Raw genomic sequence first — 18,397 nt, 5'->3', positions numbered from 1 at the left:
ATCCTCTGCTTTTAACCCCTGTGTGTTCTCAGAGGTGTATCCAGGTCCCCAGTGGCCACACCTGGTGGCAATTTTCAAATCTGGCCACTGATTGGTTTGACCACAACTTTCCCAGAAACTCACTTCTTGGTAAAACCACAACAAAATGTTAATTCCACCTCATTAATTCTTTACACAGAAATGCTTGAAAAGTCTGGGGCTGGAATTGGAACCAGCTGCTCCATGGCTGTTCTCACAAAAAGAGTTTAGAAAGCCTGGAGATTCGTGGGGGTGTTTGAGTGTGGATATGACAGTCCGGTCAAGAGACAGAGAAAGCAAGATAAGCTTTCCCATGAATTGGTCTGGGAACTCGGAGCTGGAGAGAAAGAATTGTAACTATCCACAGGTGGTGTTTGGAATAGGTTGTTTTTTTCCATAAAGTTGTTCAATGGAAGGTGTTTTCTTCATTAGCCAGTCATGTGAAATGTGTTGATTAAATGACCAATGAGGTCCACTAGTAGCAAACCAAAGTATAAAAGAAGAGGATTGAATAAATGGGTGGCTTTTAGCTCTCAGCCTTCCGACCTCAGTCTGTGTCATCTCTGACTCCACAGAGACATTTGGGGATCTGTGGGGGCTATTTGGGATCCTTTCTGCACCTCGAGACCAAACAGGAGCTTCTAAAATAAACTTTGCCTGAAGCTCCTGCTGTACCTATGACAGGAAACCCTAGGAGTGTCTGTCACACCCCGGCTCTTTGGCAGCCTGGGGACTCCTGGGATGTCACCATGGAGCCCCCATGAGTGCCTGTGACAGATCGGTGCCTTTGCAGCCCAAGGTGCCCTGGGATGTCACCATGGAATGGCTGTGACTGCCTCTGACCACAGAGGCTCTTTACCATCCCCAGAAACCCGTGGGAGGTGTCCATGGAGCCCCTGTCTCTGCCTGTGACATTCCAGCTCTTGAACAGCCTGGAGACTTTTGGAAAGTCCCCATGGAACCCTTCTGAGAGCCTGTGACAAATCTGATCCTTAACAGGCAACCATCACCAGCCCCCTGTTGCTATGGGTCATGGGATCCCAGATCCACAGAAGTGGCTGAGCTGGGAGGGACCCATCAGGATCCTGGAGTCCAACTGCTGGCCCTGCACAGGACACCCCAACAATGCCAGCCTGGGCCTGGCAGTGCTGCCCAAACGCTGCTGGAGCTCAGAGAGCCCTGGAGCTGGGAGCCTTCCCTGGGGAGCCTGGGCACTGCCCCAGCAGCCTCTGGGGAAAAACCTTTTCCTGAGATCCAAGCTGAGCCTGCCCCGACTCAGCTGCAGCCGTTCCCTCCAGTGCTGTCCCTGGGCACCAGAGGGAAGAGGTTCCCACAGCCCCAGCCAGGGACCCGCTCCCAAGGCTGTTGCCATGGCCAGCAGGGCTGGGACCAGCTGGGATGCTCAGTTTCCAAGGGCTGGGGTTTAGGAATGGGATTCCTCAGATTCCTGCTCCGGCTAAAACAATGCTGCTGCTCGCTGCCCTTCTGCCTCCCATGGAAAGCACAAAAGGAATAGATCCTGGCCTGGGATAAGAACAATTTATTGGGAACAGCAACAAGATAAAGAACAAACAAGAACAGAAAAAATACTGCTAACAAAAGGGAAAAGAAAAACTATTTACAGGGAAAACCAAAACACAACTCACTGGGTCATCCTGGCCACATATTTCCTCCTGCCTGCAAAGGACACCCTTCTCCTCAGGGAGAGAGAAAGAGACCCTTTCCTGCCCCGGCAATGACCTGAGGAGGGAGTGGATATAATGACACGGCCCTGGCCAGAACCTCATGTTCATCGATCCCATATCATGTCATTGGCAGGGGCAGGAGAAGGGATAGGTGTCTTCCCAGCATGGATGACAGGTCTCTTCCCAACGTGGGTCCTCCAATTGGGTATGAAGCTGGAGCCAGGCACAAAGCTCTCCTTGTAGTTGGGGCATTTGCAGGGCTTCTCTTAACGATGCCTCCGTTGGTGTCTCGTCAAGTGCGAGCTCTGGGTGAAGCTCTTCCCACACTGGGGCACTCATAGGGCCTCTCCACAGTGTGGATACGCTGGTGCCTGACGAGGTGGGAGTTGCGGTTGAAGCCCTTCCCGCAGTCGGGGCAGCGGAAGGGCCTCTCATCCGTGTGAATCCGCTCATGCAGGAGGAGATTGGAGCTGGTGTGAAACCTCTTCTGACACTGGGGACACTCATAGGGCCTCTCCTCAGTGTGAATGCGTTGGTGCTTCACGAGTTCTGAGCTGTAGCTGAAGCCCTTCCCACATTCCCCACACTTGTAGGCCCATTCCCCGGTGTCGATCATCTGGTGGCGGATCAGGGTGCTGCTCTGCCTGAAGCTCTTCCCACACTCCAAGCACTTGTGTGGCTTCTCCCCATCATGAAGCTGCTCATGGACCACCAGCTCTGATCCCTGGCTGAAGCTCTGTCCACCTTCTTGGCACCCGGTGGGTCTTTCCTCCTCAGAGCACCCTGGGCTGAGTTTGCAGACCCTCATCCTGTGGGATCTCTTGGGCTTTACCTCCCTGTTCGATTCCTGTGCCATGGAGTCCTTCAAAACTGCTTCTTCCATGAGGTTCTGCTGTGAAGATTTGTTCTCTCTGGTCTCCGTCCTCAGCTTCTTGTCTGGGGGATGAAGGACAAGGAGTGGATGGGCTTTGCCTCCATGCCAGAGAGAAAGGGAACGAGATACCTCCAGTGCATCCCCAGCAGGATGGCCAAGGCAGAGGGGTTGTCTTGCAGCCTTGGGCCATGCTGAGCTGGGAGATGGAGCAGGAGAGAGAGAGAAAGAGGCACTGACTTCCTCCTCACCTACCTGGTGGTCCTGGGACATCTTCCACTTCCTCGCAGCCTTCTCCTCCATCTGGCAGTGGTTTTGAGATGGGAAATTCTGGTTAGGGAGGAAAACAAGAGATGAGTGCATTGAGTTTTGTACAGGTTTGAGGGCAAACCAGGAGAAGAGTCTAAGCCAGAATTACAATTTAATAAGAAAATTAAGATCAAGGCAATGATACAGAAACACTGCCTTGAACTGACAGAGTCAGGATATAACCTGCCACCCTGTTGCTCAGGGTGCTGGTAGCAGTCCCATTAAATGGTGGCTGCAGTCCTGTTGCAGTGATGATCGTGATTCTGTCAAAGCAGTGATCCTGGAGAAGGGTCTGGTCTTCCTCTGAAGGTCCAGTGGTTGTGATGGAGCTCTTGTCCTCTGGCAATCCAGTAGCCAAGGTGCTCCTGGTGTTGCAAGCCTCAGCTTATATCCAGGTAGGAATGCTTGGCTCCTCCCCCTGGGCGGAGCATCCCACAATGGGATTATGTTATTTTACCAGTCCTGCAGGGACACTCAATGGCCCATTCACAGAAGATAGCCCCTGGAGGGCGTTATCAGGGCTGAGTCCTGGAAGAGATAAAGAACACTACCCTGCCTGTTTATAACAGTTTGTGAAGATGGTGATGGAAAACATGCATTTGGTTACATCTTGCACTGCAACCTGAAACAGTGGGGTAATCCCTGCTGGGGGGGTGAACACCACCCCCCCTACCCAAACTGGCTCAGGTGTAAAACCCCCACCCTGAGAAGGTCACACACACAGGGGACAATGTCACACTTGCCCCACCCCAGGGGAGGTCTCTGTCCCTGTCACTCTCTTGCCCTCCCCCCTTTTTTCTCTTTTATTCCATCTCTCTCTACCTCACATTTACTGTTCAATAAAATCCACTGTGCATTTGGTCTCGTTAGCACCTTAATTGGGGCAGAGGCATCTCTAACAATTTTCTTAACCAGATTGTGTATAATATTTTGACACAGTGCGTTTAGGCAGTGTTGTCTGACCCCAAGTGCCTTTGTCAGAAGCATGGTTCCCTCCTCTGTGGGAGGAGGGCTGTTTCTTTCCAGAGGAACTCTTGGAAACTTGGATGCAAATTCCTCTGAGCGACTTGTGGGAGAACTGATGAGGAAAATGGCTGTTGTGGCTGACCAGTGTAAAGAAAATATTTTGTTATTCCTTGGAAAGTTTGTTCAAATCACTGGAGAAAAGGGAAGGAATGTTACCAGTGTGACTGACAAAGGTTCATTCACCCCAAGGTGAGGAACACAAGGCTGCTAAAGTGCCACAGGAAGCCCAGCTCAAGGAGCTACGTTCCTGAATAAATGCCAAATTCACAGGCTCAGGGGCTTTGCCAAATGTGAGAATCATTATTCTCTTCATCCCTGTCACATTTGTGATAGTTACACAAAGCTTTCTCTTGCTTTTAATAATCTGTACTGGGCCAAATTTCCACTTTTCTTTTATGGGAACCTGCCAGCAGCTGAGCTGGAACTGTGCAGGAACCAATGAAACTTGGAATTTTCACACAATTGCTTCTATTGTCAGTTTATTAATGCTTGGGATTGGTTTGCGTTTTCATCACATGCCACTTGTGGGAAAATCAAATATTCATCAAAGTGGTTTATGCAGAGTTAAGTTTGATTTCTGCCAAGTTTATTTTGTCCAGTGCCCAGGGGGTGCTCGAGGGGGCTCTGTTCTTGCCTCTCACCCTGGGCGATGCTTGGGAGGGGCTTGTGGGGGCTGTTCCTGTCCCTGTCACCCCAGGCCATTCCTCAGGGGGTCTCCATCATTCTCACTCCAGGGAATGCCTGGAGGGTCTCCCTCCCCCTCACCCTGTGCCAGGGGGTGCTCAGGGCAGTCTCTGTCCCTCTCAGCCCAGGGGATACTCGGGGATCTCTGTCCCGCTCAGCCCTGATGTGACCCTGTCCAAACATCATCGGGGTCAGAGGGACAGAGACACTCCCAAACCCCCAGAAGGGCTGAACCTGGGATCATGCTCATACCCTCTTCATCTGTTTAGCCCAGAAATGAGTTCTGCACCTTTAAGGCAGCTTCTGAGAGCGAAGGGAGGCAGGGAGTGAGCAGGTTTTTTTTAGAAACTGCACTCCTCTATATTCCGGCTGCTGGACAGACAGATTGCAGGACAGGGCTCTCCTTTGGTTTTAGTTAGTTTTTAGCTCTCTGAGGCAGATAAGTGCCCTGGACTGTGGTTTTTCTTTTACTTTAGAGCTGTTTAAACCTGCTCTCAACATCCAGAAGAGCCCTGGCAGCTCCACCTGTGGCCCACTGGCCCGAGCCTGGTCCACGGCATTTCCAGTGCTGGAGAAACTGATAGGAGACTGATAAGAGACTGAGTGAGCAGAGCTACAGCCCACAGAGGGACTTTCTGATTTTGTCATCTCTTTTGGAGCAGCAAGAGGTTTTATTGTTTAATATTCGTCATTTGCTGTGCTCATGAATGCTTTGTCTGTTAAATAAACAGGTTTTTCCACTTTTCTCCAAGGAAATCTTTTCCCAAACTGATTGGGGGAGAGGCTGCTTGAATTTGCTTTCTAGAGGAAACCCCTTTTGGAGGTTTTCTCCCAAATTTGCCCTAAACCAGGACAGGGCGGTGGGGAGAGGAGAGAGCCCCAAATGACTGGATTGGGGGGAGGCTGGAGAGAGGGACCCTGGGACCCCAAAACCCCCCAGCATCCCTAAACAGGACCCTGGAGAGGGGGGATACCCAGGTGCTCTGGGATCCTTGGCAGCCATGAGAGAGGGGATCACCAGAACCCCAGAGGGATGAGACTGGAAGTGGGACACTCCTGGTGGCTTTTTTTTTTTAATTCACTTCTGCTTTTTGAAGGTTTTTATGGACACCAGGTGACTTCTAGAGATGGACTTGGGCAGAGGACCTTCAGACTCACAGTGCTCATCCCCTTTTTTTCCCCCAAAGCAGGATTTCCCATTACCAAAACTTGGCCCAATGGAGGAGAAGACTGCAAGGAAGCAAAAGATGCCCTGGGAAACTCAGGCAGGTGAGGAGGAAGTCAGTGCCCCCTTCCCCCTCTCTCCTGCTCCATCTCCCAGTCCAGCATGGCCCCTGGCTGCAGGACAACCCCACTGCCAATGCCATCCTGCTGGGGATGCACTGGGGAGATCTCCTGCCCCTTCCCTCTGGCACAGAGGCACATTCACAGGCTCTGGGGCAGGAGGAGGAACCGCAGGCAGTTTGGGGTGCGTGGCTCGGCTGCTCCCGGCGCGGTTCCCCCAAGCCCCCGGCGCGGCTCCGCCAGCCCCCCCACCACGGCACTGGCCGGAGGTTCTTTAACAGAAATGCTGGTAAATTGACCATCTGAAATGACGCTAAATACAATTTCAAGAAGCTGCTGGTTTGCCGGGCAATTTGCCGAATTCCACATTGTTGTTTCTTTCAGTAAAACTTCACTTTTAAAGATCTTAGTAAATTTATGCTTGCATAAAATTTGTGGCTACCATAGGCTTCTCTCAAAACTAAATTACATGAAATCATGACACACTCATTACATCCTTTTAATCCCTCCAGTAAATCTATCATGCTGTTATTTCAATCCCAGATTGTTCAACTTTTCAGTGCCTTTTTTCCATTAATAGCATCAGAATAAGTTAAATTTTGTTATATGTATAACTTTTAAGGATATTAATTTTTGATTCTGTAATGTTTAATTTAATCCAAATTCCGGGTTGATAACACTAAGCAAAGTTAAGCTTCATTATTGTCAGATTTGAGCAATGTTAAATTCCAAAATTTGAAATCCTGTTGTTCTGGATTGAGAGATAATGTGTGTATTGTATTTGCCATCTGTCAGAGGTAGGGCAGTTATTTTCTGTTAATTGGGCAGTTTTCTTTATCTCTTCAACAAATCAATCCTCCCTCCAGGGAGATATCTTTTGTTAATGGGCCATTGAGTGTAACTGCAGGACTGATAAAAATTACACCATCCCACTGTGAGGTGCTCTGCCCAGAGGGAGGAGCCACGCATTCCAGACATGGTAAGGCTGGGGGTGAGGAGCAGCTTGGCCAAACAGGGTCAGCCCTCAAGGGGCTCATTCTCCTACGTAGCCAGACCTCCCAAGGAGACATTCAGCATCAAGTTCTGCTGGGGAATGCTTCTATCAGCTCTTCTCTGAACTGGAACATAAAAAATACTGCACTGAGTCAACAAAAATGGTCATGAGTTGCACTTTGAAATCTTTCATCCTTAAAGGAACTCTACACTGACTCCAATCAGCTGCACAAGCTCTGGACAATTGGAAGAAAATTGAAGGAGGAGAAAGAACCCCTGAGGACTTTCTGTAGTTTAATGATCCCCATGTTGGTTTTGTGGCTGAGTCCAGGACCCTCAGGCACTGAGAGAAGGATGAAGAAGCTGCTCAAGAAATCAGCAGCAAAACTCCAAGTGCCTTGGAGCATGGCTGGGCCCCAGTGAGGGCAGGGAGTGCCAAAGGCTCCCCAGGGACTGGTGAGAGCAGATCCTTGAGGCCAGGAGTGCAGGGAGCCCAAGGCTCTGGGCAGGGAACTGCAATGCTGAGCAAGGCCTGGGCTGGCTGGGGGAAGCAGAAAGGCCAAGCCCTGAGCCCAGCCTGGGCCAGCAGGGCCTGTCCCTCACAGGTGGCTCGGGGCTCTCTGTGGGGCAGGGGGATGTGAGGGGCAGCAAGGACAAATGTCATAAACCTGTGTGACACTCCAGATCCTCAAGGAACCAAGGGGCCAGTGGGACACTGTGGGAAGTTGTGGAACCAAGGGGATCATTGTGGCACTGTTGGGGCCCATGGAACCAAGGGGCCAGTGTGACATTGAGGGGCCTCATGGAAACAAGAGGCCATTGTGAGCCTGCAGGGCTGGAACACCCCAGAACACTGAAATGCTGGGGGGGACCAAAGGCTCCTTTCCTTGAGTTTGGTACACAGGAGAAACAGCAACCAGATATTCTCAACATGGCCAGATGCAAAGAATATTCTTGGTAGGATAGGACCCAAAAGGTTCATCAAGTCCAGCTCTGAAGTGATTGGCCCACACAAGGATTGAACCCACTACCTCATCCAGCCTCTGACAGCGACCACGGTGACACTACGGAACCTCATAGAGCCATGGGTCACTTGTGACAATGTGGGTCCAAGGACACCATGGTGACACTACAGAACCTCATGGTACCATGGGTGAGTTGTGCCAATGGAGATCCAAGGAAACGATGGTGGGACTGGGGAACTTGATAGAATCAAGGAGACCATTGTGCAATTCAGGGGCCCTGTGGAAGCAAGGGTCAATGATCAAACTGTGGGGCCCATAGGAACAAGGAGCCATTGTGACACAGAAGGGCCACATGGAGCCAAGGGACCACTGTGACTCTGCTGGGGCTCATTAAACCAAGAAGCCATTGCGACATTGCAAGACCTCATGGAATCCATGAGAACATTGTGACATTGAGGAGACTCATGAAATCAAGGGAACATAGAACAAGTCTGCCTGGTTTAGCCTCCTGGGGGCTGTCTGACAGGTCCCACTGAATTTGGCATGTCAAGGGCCACTTCCCATCTGACTGTGAAGCACTAGGGCTCTGTGCTTTCATTCCTATGGAAAAGAAATGTTTTTCTTGTCTAGGTGGCCATGGCCAAAATTGGAATTCTGCCTCTAAAATTCCCTATATCCCATGCTTACTCCCAGACCAAATCTGCCAATACAGTCAAGTCTGGCTAGCCTTGGCCTCTGGTGACTGCCTCTCATCTGCCACTGCACCACTGGGGCTCAGTTGTTTCCTTCCTGTGGAGACCTCTGCGACACTGTGGGGCGTTGTGGAGCCAAAGGGCATTGTTACACTGTGGGAACTTGTGGAACCAAAGGGATCATTGTGACATGTGGCCACATGAGTCCAAAAGCTCTCATTGAGGGCTGCCCCAGGCTAGCTCTTTGGCACACGAGCCACAGCGAGGGGGGGCGCTCTCCTCACTTCCGCTTGCAAGGAGAGAGCCTTACGCACTAATGCCTTAAAGGAGTCTGGGCCAATGCCGACGGGAGTGAAGAAAGCGGGCTTCGACTTCTGGTGATACAGGGTCTATTGGGAGGAGCAGGGAGATGAAAAGTCTAGGAGGTCTAGAAACTGAAGACAGTGGGAAAGGGCTTACAGAAACTTACAAAGGGGGGTGGCAACAGGGGTGGAGTCGGCCCTCCAACCAAGAGAGGAGCAGGAAGGAGTGGAAAAGGAAAGAAGGACACTGCTGTGGGACCAATGGAGAGCGACTAGGGGAGCAGCCCCACCCCCTAAACCAATCACTTGATACCCAGAAGAGAAGCTTCTAGATGGAGAGGATGGGTCGCCAAGTGATGGACAGGGCACCAGGCTCAGTCAAAACAAAAGATGCATTTGTAATTGGGGCAACAGGGGAGGAGACAGAGAGACTGACAAGGATTGCGGGGGAGGAGGCAACCTGGGTAGAACCATTGTATAACTAAAGGGATGAGTGGAACAAACCAACTTACAATATACAACTTAGCATAAGTAAAAACACAAAAAAACCACAACACAACAGCTCTCCCTTTTTTGTTTAAAATTAATCACAAGAGGAGAAAACAAGTCCTTAAAATGAAGTAAATTCAATTTGATTGTTAAATTCCAAGTAAATGTCCCCAAACCAAGGTTGAGCTAGTGGGGCAGAAGCCCACCAGCCCTCCTCAGGAGCCAGATGGTCTTCGGTGGAGTCTTGATCTTCTTCCTCCAGGTCTGATGTTGGAATTTGCACTCAGTTAATGCTTGGGGAAGATGTCATCTTTGTCAGAAATTTTAGTATTAGCTGCCATATGATGCTGGCAGCAACACAGACAATTAAAATGACTAAACAGAACAAAAGAATGGTTATTAAAACAGAGCCCACCCAGCCTGAAAGGCACCATCTGGAGAAAATGTCCCCCAGCCAGTCTGCACTCTCTTTCTTAATCTGATGCACCATGTCCTTCAGTTGTGCAATTGTATTCCTGACATCCTTGGCCTTAGATGTCAAGTTCAGACAGGAGAGCCCCTCAAACTCTTCACATTGATGGTAATGGAGCAGGAGCAGGAAATCAGTTGCTGCCCTGTTCTGAAGGGTTGCCTGCCTTGTTATTTCTTCATCTGATAGGAGGTCGCTCAGGACTGCTGAGATTAAGTTCACTTGTTAGGTTACCCAGAACTCTAGGTGAGCTAATTCACCTGCAGCTTTTGTCGCAGCCACCCAAGGTAAAAGGACTGTGATTGCAACACCTTTAGGTTTGGACCAATGAACAATTTCCAAATCACACTTAGAATCTAATTCTTGAAGGTTTCTCCGGGAATGGGCTGAATTGTGTGTGACGTTTCTAGATTTCCAATTTGAAATTTGGGTATTGTTGGGTGCAAACAGCGTCAGCCTCCCAAAAGAACAAGGGCCTTCCTATCAGGCGAGAGGGGATGCCTGCCCAAGCTGGGTCTCCACAAATTAAGAAAATTCCCCGGGGAAGGGATAGGGATTTGTGGTCATAAGTCGAAGCCATGGAAATTTGGGAAACGGCGTTGCACCAGTTTCCAGCGGTGTAATCTTGATTGTGTTGAAGGACTGGGAGGTAGGATTTATCAAGGGGGTCTGGGGAAAACAGAAATTGGACACAAACTGAGGCTGGCACAGAGCCGAGCAAGGTAAACTCAAGGGGTTCAGAATCTGAATGATTTAATTTGGGGAGGAGATTTCTCCAGACAAGGTTAAGGTTAATTCCAGGGGAGAGGTAACTTTCTAATGGGCAAGGAGTTTCAGGGAACTGTTGAGAGGGGGAGGAAACTCATCTAGGTTTGAAGGGATCCCCACAAGGCAGGTCGACAAGGGGTCTGCTGCTGAAACGGTGGTCAAACAAAGAAGATACTGGTCAAGGACCTTGGTAAGCACTTTCCAGATGTTAACTTTTGGCTGGGGGATGATCCACATATCAACAGGTGGTATGGTGGACCAGATGAAAACCAGGATGACGGTGATCCAAAGCCAGATGAGGGCCATTAGGTTTGGGTTTACTGGAAAAGAAGCAGAATCAGTGAGTACAATGCAAAAAAAGGGGGTGGTTCTACTCCAGGATAATGAGATCATCTGAAAAAGGTCTCTTCTTCCTCCTCCAACAAACATCTTCTACTTGCACTACCTGACAAGCCAAATGTTTTTTTGGTAGAAATGGCTTGACCCATTTGGAGGGTACCCACTTAGGCCCAGAGGGACTGGATACGCAAGCGTATTCCCTTCCCCAGGTGACAAGCTGGAAGGGGCCCTCCACTTTCCAGGTCTCCGGGTCTCTTACCATGACCCAGGACCTGTCCTTCAGCTCCAGTATAGGGTTTGAGTGGTAACACCGAGTCATGGGTGGATTCAAATTTTCAAAACTGCAGTTTAAGAAGTTTAATCTGAAAAGCACTTTGGACAACCCGATCTGGGGAGGGTCCACATTCACTGTCTCTCGCTGATGTTCGAGCGTTGAGACTCTGCTGAGACCTCTTCCACCATGGTTTGACCTGTCGGGGAATAAGGGATGCCAGCATGTCTTATTCCCCATTGTTGCAGGAAAGCTTTACATTCCTTGGATTTGTGCCCCGGCCCATTATCCATTCGAAATTTCGAGGTCGAGGTACTTCCAAGGTGGCATCCTCTGAATTTTGTCACTTTGCAGCTCGAGCCCTGCAGCAATTAATGAAGATGCTGCCAGTTCAAGTGCATGGCTAAGTATGTTGTTGCTGAGTGCATAAATTTGAATCCCCAATGATTACATACCTGCAACGGATCCAGTGCCAAGTACCTGGGGTCTTGGGTGAAACCGTTACTGCATGGAAATTAGAGTTTCGGAGATGGATGGGCTTTGTCAACTGGAGTCTGAAGGGAGAAAGTTTAGATAATGTCGTCAGAATGGGTTTTTGGTTTAAGTATATAGGTGTTGCAGATGGTGAATCTTTAAAAGTCATGTCCGGTGAAACATTGGAAATCACATCAGGTAAAGTCATGTCAGTTATGTCAGCAACAAGTGGGATGTGTCTGAAGGGGTGTCCTCCCCTGCCCTCCTCACAGGACGCTTAATTGTTCTGCCTTAATTTTGTTGTCGCAAAGGGAGGGGCTGCACTTAGAAATTTTTTTTTTTGACCCCTCCTCAGAAAGCGACTGGCTCTATCTAAATTAAAGAAATTGTTGCTGCAGTGGGCAAGCCAGGGCCCAGTGGCATGGCTTAACACAGAGATGACACAGGCAATCCTCGGGCGGTGGCGGGCCAGCAGGTCTTGGCATGGTTTGCATGCCTGGAGCCAAAGTAGGATAAACATCAATGGGAGGTTTGGCAAAAGCAACTTTGAGAGCAGTTCTTGGTATGTGATCTTTTTGAGTAGGTTTCTCCGGAAGCACAGAAAACTTTTTTGCACAAACTTCAAGCATGAGTTGCAAGGTGGGTGGGACGTTCTAATGGGAGGCTGAGAATGGCCACCTTACACCTGGGATTGGTGTTAGCTGATGCCATCTCACATAAAATCTCTTGACAAGCCTCCTCACCCCAAACCTGCAACTCCACTGCCTTCCAGAGGCATTCTACAAAGGCTGTAAAAGGCTCAGATGGAGATTGAAAAATTTTAGAGTATGTTAACAAGGGAGCCTCAACTTGCAAAGCGAGGAATGCCTTTTCAGCCAACTACATGGCTTCTTTTAAAGCCTCTCGAGGTAGTACTTCAGCTTGAACCTGCCCTTGTGCCCAGTTTGTCAGGCCACAAAGATGATCAATAGAGATGGGCTCTCCTTTCAAGTCTGCACTAGTCTGGGGATTCTCCCACAGAGTCGGGAGGATTTCCCGAGCTGCCTTTTTCCATACTCCCTCCAACAAGGTGTACTTGGTGGGATTGAGGAGGGAGGAAAACAAATGTTTGAGATTGGCCGGGGTACCTCTGACTCTGTGAGAGTGGCCCTTAAGATTCCCCAGAAATGTTCACTATCTCTACCAAAATCTTTTTGGGCCTTGCAAAGTTCTTTAATTATGTGGTGTGGAAAGTGGGGTCCATTGGGCTCATGTCCTCCCCTCCCTCTCCGGATGGTATGAGACTCGAGCCGCTGATATTGTGGGCATTGGCTCCAGTTTCCGGTGTCCCACCTCTTGCCCCCCACAAGCCAAAGCATGGGAACCAGAAAGAGGAGGGGGAGGGGAGGAGCTAAGGGACTAGGCGGGGAGACCTGATGTTCCAGTCTCCACCTCAGGGACGTAACATGGAGCAGGGATTTCTGAGGAGGGACTGGCAGAGGGACAAGGGAAGGGGCAGGGGAATGGGAGGAGTCTAAATAAGAAAGGGGTTGTTCGACATGCAAAAGGGTTTATAGAAAGAGGAGACTGGGTTGGTGGGAAAAGCCACAAGACTTCCACCATACTGGGCTTCACAGAAGCCATTTTGTGAGGGATAAGGATCTGGGAGATTAAAGCGAACTCGGGATGGAGATTTGCAAACTGGAAGAGGCTCAGAAGGGGAAGGTCCCAAGAAGTTTGGCCAGGACTTCTCGGGCGGCAGGGGCAAGAACCTTGGAGAGAGCTGGCGAGATGGGGACCCTGATTTGTGACAACTGTGGAAGCTCCCTTCAAGATTCCACCTTTTGGGCCCACGGATGAGGGAAGAGGGGTAGGACAGAGAGAACCGCATGAACTGGGGATTGAAGTGTTAACTGATGGTTGTTTTCTCCATTCCCGCCTTGAATTTAAAATGGCTCTAACTTGACGGACACAAAGATCTTAGAAAAGGAGGAGTCCCCTGACCGTCCTAATTCTGCCAACTTTGCAATGACTACATCCCAAAAATTGACCTCATACAATTGATCAATGGTAACCTCCAGGAAGTGAGAAAACAACCAAACAATTAACTTTCTTAATTCCCATTTTTTTAACATGAACATCGCCACCCGCAAGGATTCCCACAACTTGGATAAACGCTGTTTTCTGGATCCCAGAAAGCCTCACACCCATGGCTTATGATGTTAAGAGAGGGAACCAACACCCACCACCCTTGGGAAAAATGAAAAGGAAAAGGCAGAAAGATCCACACCTGCCCCTATCGAAAAAGACAGTGGCTGTGCAGCACAGAAAAGAGGCAAAGGTGCTAAGTTAAAAAGACCTGGCTCAAAGTAAACGAAAGGAGCTCAGGACGCCCCAACCCTTCATCAATTGAAAGGATCTGGGGTAGAGAGACAGGGGAACAAGAAGAAGGTGAGAAGGGGAGAGGAGACCACTTACAGTTGCAGGCGCAGAATTCAACGTCGTTTTGACTCGGGCCCCCTCTCAGTAAAAATGCGGTGTTAGGTGAACAAAAGACCAAATGTGGGGGTTCCTGTCAGGGGAAGACTCCTCGGGTGCAGGAGCTGCCTCCCCGAGCCTCCGGGAGCGCCACCCACCAGAGATGGGTCTGCTCCTACTGGAGGAAGTTTCACAGCCAGGTGGTCTCAAGAGGTCACTCCCACAGCAGGTCCAGATGCAGATCTGCAGGAGCCCAGAGTCCACTTTCCACAGGGTCCAGCGATGAACTCAGGCCTCACATTGGGTGCCAAACTGTGGCCACATGCATCCAAAAGCCCTCCTTGAGGGCTGCCCCAGGCTAGCTTTTTAGCATGTGAGCGACAGCGAGGTGGGGGGCACTCTCCTCGCTTGCAAGGAGAGAGCCTTACGCATGAATGTCTTGAAGGACTATATGCCGATGTTGATGGGAGTGAAGAAAGTGGACTTTGACTTCTGGTGAAACAGGGTTATTGGGAGGAGCAGGGAGATGAAAAGTCCAGGGGTCCAGAAGCTGAAGACAGTGGGAAAAGGGTTTACAGCAACTTCTAAAGGGGGGTGGCAACAGGGGTGGAGCCTGCCCTCCAACCAATAGCAGAGCAGGAGGGGGTGGAAAAGGAACAAAGGACACTGCTGTGGGACCAATGGGGAGTGACTAGGGGAAGGGTCCCAGCTGCTGAAACAATCACTTGGTGCCCAGAAGAGAAGCTTCTAGATAGAGAGGATGAGTTGCCAAGTGACAGACAAGTCACCGGGGTGCAACAGAACAAAGGATACAATGTTAACTGGGGTAACAGGGGAGGAGACAGGGAGACTGACAAGGATTGCGGGGGAGGAGACAACCTGGGTAGAAACATTACACAACCACAGGGGCGATTGAAACAAACCAACTTGCAATATACAACTTAACATAACTAAGAACCTGAAAAACACAACACAACAGTAAACAATCTCCATATTGCATTCTACTTTAGCACAACACAGGCACAGCAAGAGAGGTAAGAATTATGTTTTCCTTCTTCTCTGCTTGTCTCACAGCTTTGAACATTCACATGTTCAGAAGGCATGTGAATACCACACTCAGGGGGAGAGAGAGTCCCTTTCCTGCCGCTGGCAATGACCTGAGGTGGAAGTGAATGTGATGACAGGGCCATGGCCAGACCCTCATGTTCTTCAATTCCACACCATGTCATTGGCTGGGGCAGGAAAATTAACAGATGTCTTCCCACCATGGGTCACAGGGCTCTTTCCAATATGGGTCCTCCAATGGGGGAAGAAGCTGGAGCAGTTCATCAAGTTCTTCCTGCAGCTGGGGCACTGGCAGAACATCCCTTATCGGTGACTCCTGGCTGGTCAAGTCAGAGCTCTGGGTGAAGCTCTTCCCACATGTGGGGTACTCATAGGGCCTCTCCGCAGTGTGGATCCGACGGTGCCTGACAAGGTTGAGTTTCTGCTTGAAGCCCTTCCCACAGTCAGAGCAGCGGAAGGGCCTCTCATCTGTGTGAATCTGCACATGCAGGAGGAGATTGGAGCTGGTGGCAAACCTCTTCCCACACGTGGGACACTCGTAGGGCCTCTCCCCAGTGTGTATGAGCTGGTGCCTGACGAGGTGGGAGTTGCGCTTGAAGCCCTTCCCGCAATCAGGGCAGCAGAAGGGCCTCTCATCTGTGTGAATCCGCTGGTGCTGGAGGAGATGGGAGCTGGTGTGAAACCTCTTCCCACAGTCAGGACACTCGTAGGGCCTCTCCCCAGTGTGGATGCGTTGATGCCTGACAAGTTTTGAACTGCAGCTGAAGCCCTTCCCACACTCCCCACACTCGTAGGCCCATTCCCCTGTGTGGATCATCTGGTGGCTGATCAGGGTGCTGCTCTGCCTGAAGCTCTTCCCACACTCCAAGCACTTGTGGGGCTTCGCCCCGTCAGGAAGCTGCTCATGGACCACCAGCTCTGAGCTCTGGCTGAAGCTTTGTCCACCTTCTTGGCACTGGGTGCGTCTTTCCTTTTCAGAGCACCCTGGGCTGGGTTTGGAGTCCCTCCTCCTGAAGGATCTCTGCAGCTTTTCTTCCCCATTGTATTCCTGTGCTGTGGAGCCACTCAAAATGGCCTCTGCTACAAGGTTGTGCCATGGGGCTTTGTCCTCACTGGTCTCCATCCTCTGCTCCTTGTCTGGGGGAGGAAGGACAAGGAGAGGATTGGATTGGCCTCCGTGACAGAGGGAAGGGGAAAGAGATTCCCCCAGTGCATCCCTGGCAGGACAGCATTGCCAATGTTGTTGTCCTGCAGCCAGGGGCCATGCTGGGCTAGGAGGTGGAGCAAAGAAAACGGGAAAGGGGCACTGACTTCCTCCTCACCTGCCTGCATGTCCCAGGGCATCTTCGTCTTCCTCACAACCTCCTCCTCCATCTGGAAAAGGTTTTGGCATGGGAAATTCTGGTTTGGGAGGAAAACAATGGATGAGTACATGGCGTTTTGTACTGCTTTCAAGGCAAACCACAGGGAGAGTCTAAGTCAGAATTACAATTTAAAAAGGAAATTTAGATCAAGATAATGATACAGAAACACTGCCTTAAACCGACAGAGTAAGGATATAACCTGGCACCCTGTTGCTCAGGGTGGTGGGAGCAGTCCCATTAAATGGTGGCTGCAGTCCTGTTGCAGTGATGATTGTGATTGTCAAAGCAGTGATCCTGTAGAAGGGTCTGGTCTTCCTCTGAAGGTCCAGTAGTGGTGATGGAGCTCTTGTCCTCTGGCAATCCAGTAGCCAAGGTGCTCCTGGTGTCAGAAGCCTCAGCTTATATCCAGGTAGGAATGCTTGGCTCCTCCCCCTGGGCGGAGCATCCCACAATGGGATTATGTCATTTTACCAGTCCTGCAGGGACACTCAATGGCCCATTCACAGAAGAGAGCCCCTGGAGGGCGTTATCAGGGCTGAGTCCTGGAAGAGATAAAGAACACTGCCCTGCCTGTTTATAACAGTTTGTGAAGATGGTGATGGAAAACATGCATTTGGTTACATCTTGGACTGCAACCTGAAACAGTGGGGTAATCCCTGCTGGGGGGGTGAACACCACCCCCCTTACCCAAACTGGCTCAGGTGTAAAACCCCCACTCCGGGAAGGCCATGCATACAGGGGACAATGTCAAACTTGCCCCGCCCCAGGGGAGGTCTCTGTCCCTGTACCTCCCTTGTTCTCCCCTGCTTTTCTCCTTCTTTCCATCTCTCTCTCTACCTCACATTGACTGTTCAATACTATCCACTTTGGATTTGGTCTCATTAGCACCTTAACTGGGGCAGAGGCATCTCTCTAACAATTTTCTTAAGCAGATTGTGACATTATTTTGGCACAGTGAGTTTAGGCACTGTTCTCTGACCCCAAGTGCCTTTGACAACAGCATATGTCCCTCCTCTGAGGTGGCTGTGGTTCTGTCTGGAGGAACTCTTGGAAAATTGGACACCGCTTCTTCTGAGGGACTTGTGGGAGAACTGATGAGGAAAATGGCTGCTGTGGCTGACCAGTGTAACAAAAATATTTTGTTGTCCTCCCTTGAAAATTTTATTAAAATCACTGGAGGAAAGGGAGCAAATGATACCAGCAAGCCTGACAAGGTTCTTTCACCCCAACATGAGGAACGCAAGGCTGCCAGAAGTCCCACAGGAAGCCCAGCTCAAGTAGCTAAATTCCTAAATTAGTCCTGAATACACAGGCTTGGAGACTTGGCCACGTGAAAATCATAAGTGTCTTCGTTGCTGTCACGTTTGTCACAGCTATACAGAGTTTTTCCTTCCTTTTAATAATCTTGGGCCAAATTTCCATTATTTTGTTTCTTTGTAACCTGCCAGCTGCCAAGCTGGAGCTGTGCAGGAACCGATGAAACTTGGAATTGCCACAGAATTGCTTCTATTGGCAGTTTATTAATGTTTGGGATTTGTTTACATTTCCATCAGAAGTGACTTGTGGCAAGAGCAAATGTTCCTCAAGGCATTTAAAGTGGTGTTAAGTTTGATTTCTGCCAAGTTTATTTTGTCCAGTGCCCAGAGGATGCTTGAGGGATGCTTGGGAGGGGCTTGGGGGGATTTTGTCCCTGTCCCTGTCACCCCAGACCATTCCTGAGGTGGTCTCCATCATTCTCATCCCAGGGAATGCCTGGGGGTCTCCCTCCCTCTCACCCCCATGCCAGGAGATGCTCGGGGCAGTCTCTGTCCCTCTCAGCCCAGGGGATGCTCAGGGGTCTCTGTCCCCTCACCCTGGGGGATGCTCAGGGGT

The 18,397-nt window shown here is 50.2% G+C and overlaps 1 protein-coding gene across 1 annotated transcript; it reads right to left on the bottom strand.

The window, feature by feature from the left end:
* Positions 1-1,995: 1,995 nt before the first annotated feature.
* On the bottom strand, positions 1,996-17,044 carry LOC135281649 (zinc finger protein OZF-like). The gene is made up of 3 exons (XM_064390697.1): positions 16,484-17,044; positions 15,519-16,298; positions 1,996-2,447 (listed from the first exon to the last, which is right to left on the bottom strand). The coding sequence occupies exons 1-3, from the start codon at positions 16,593-16,595 to the stop codon at positions 1,996-1,998; spliced, it is 1,344 nt and encodes a 447-aa protein (XP_064246767.1). The 5' UTR covers positions 16,596-17,044.
* Positions 17,045-18,397: the final 1,353 nt, after the last annotated feature.

The sequence above is a fragment of the Passer domesticus genome, chromosome 15 (genome assembly GCF_036417665.1).
Source record: "Passer domesticus isolate bPasDom1 chromosome 15, bPasDom1.hap1, whole genome shotgun sequence".
NCBI lineage: Eukaryota > Metazoa > Chordata > Aves > Passeriformes > Passeridae > Passer > Passer domesticus.
The sequence above is the reverse complement of the archived record's forward strand: the minus strand, read 5'-3'. Positions and strand labels throughout refer to the sequence as shown.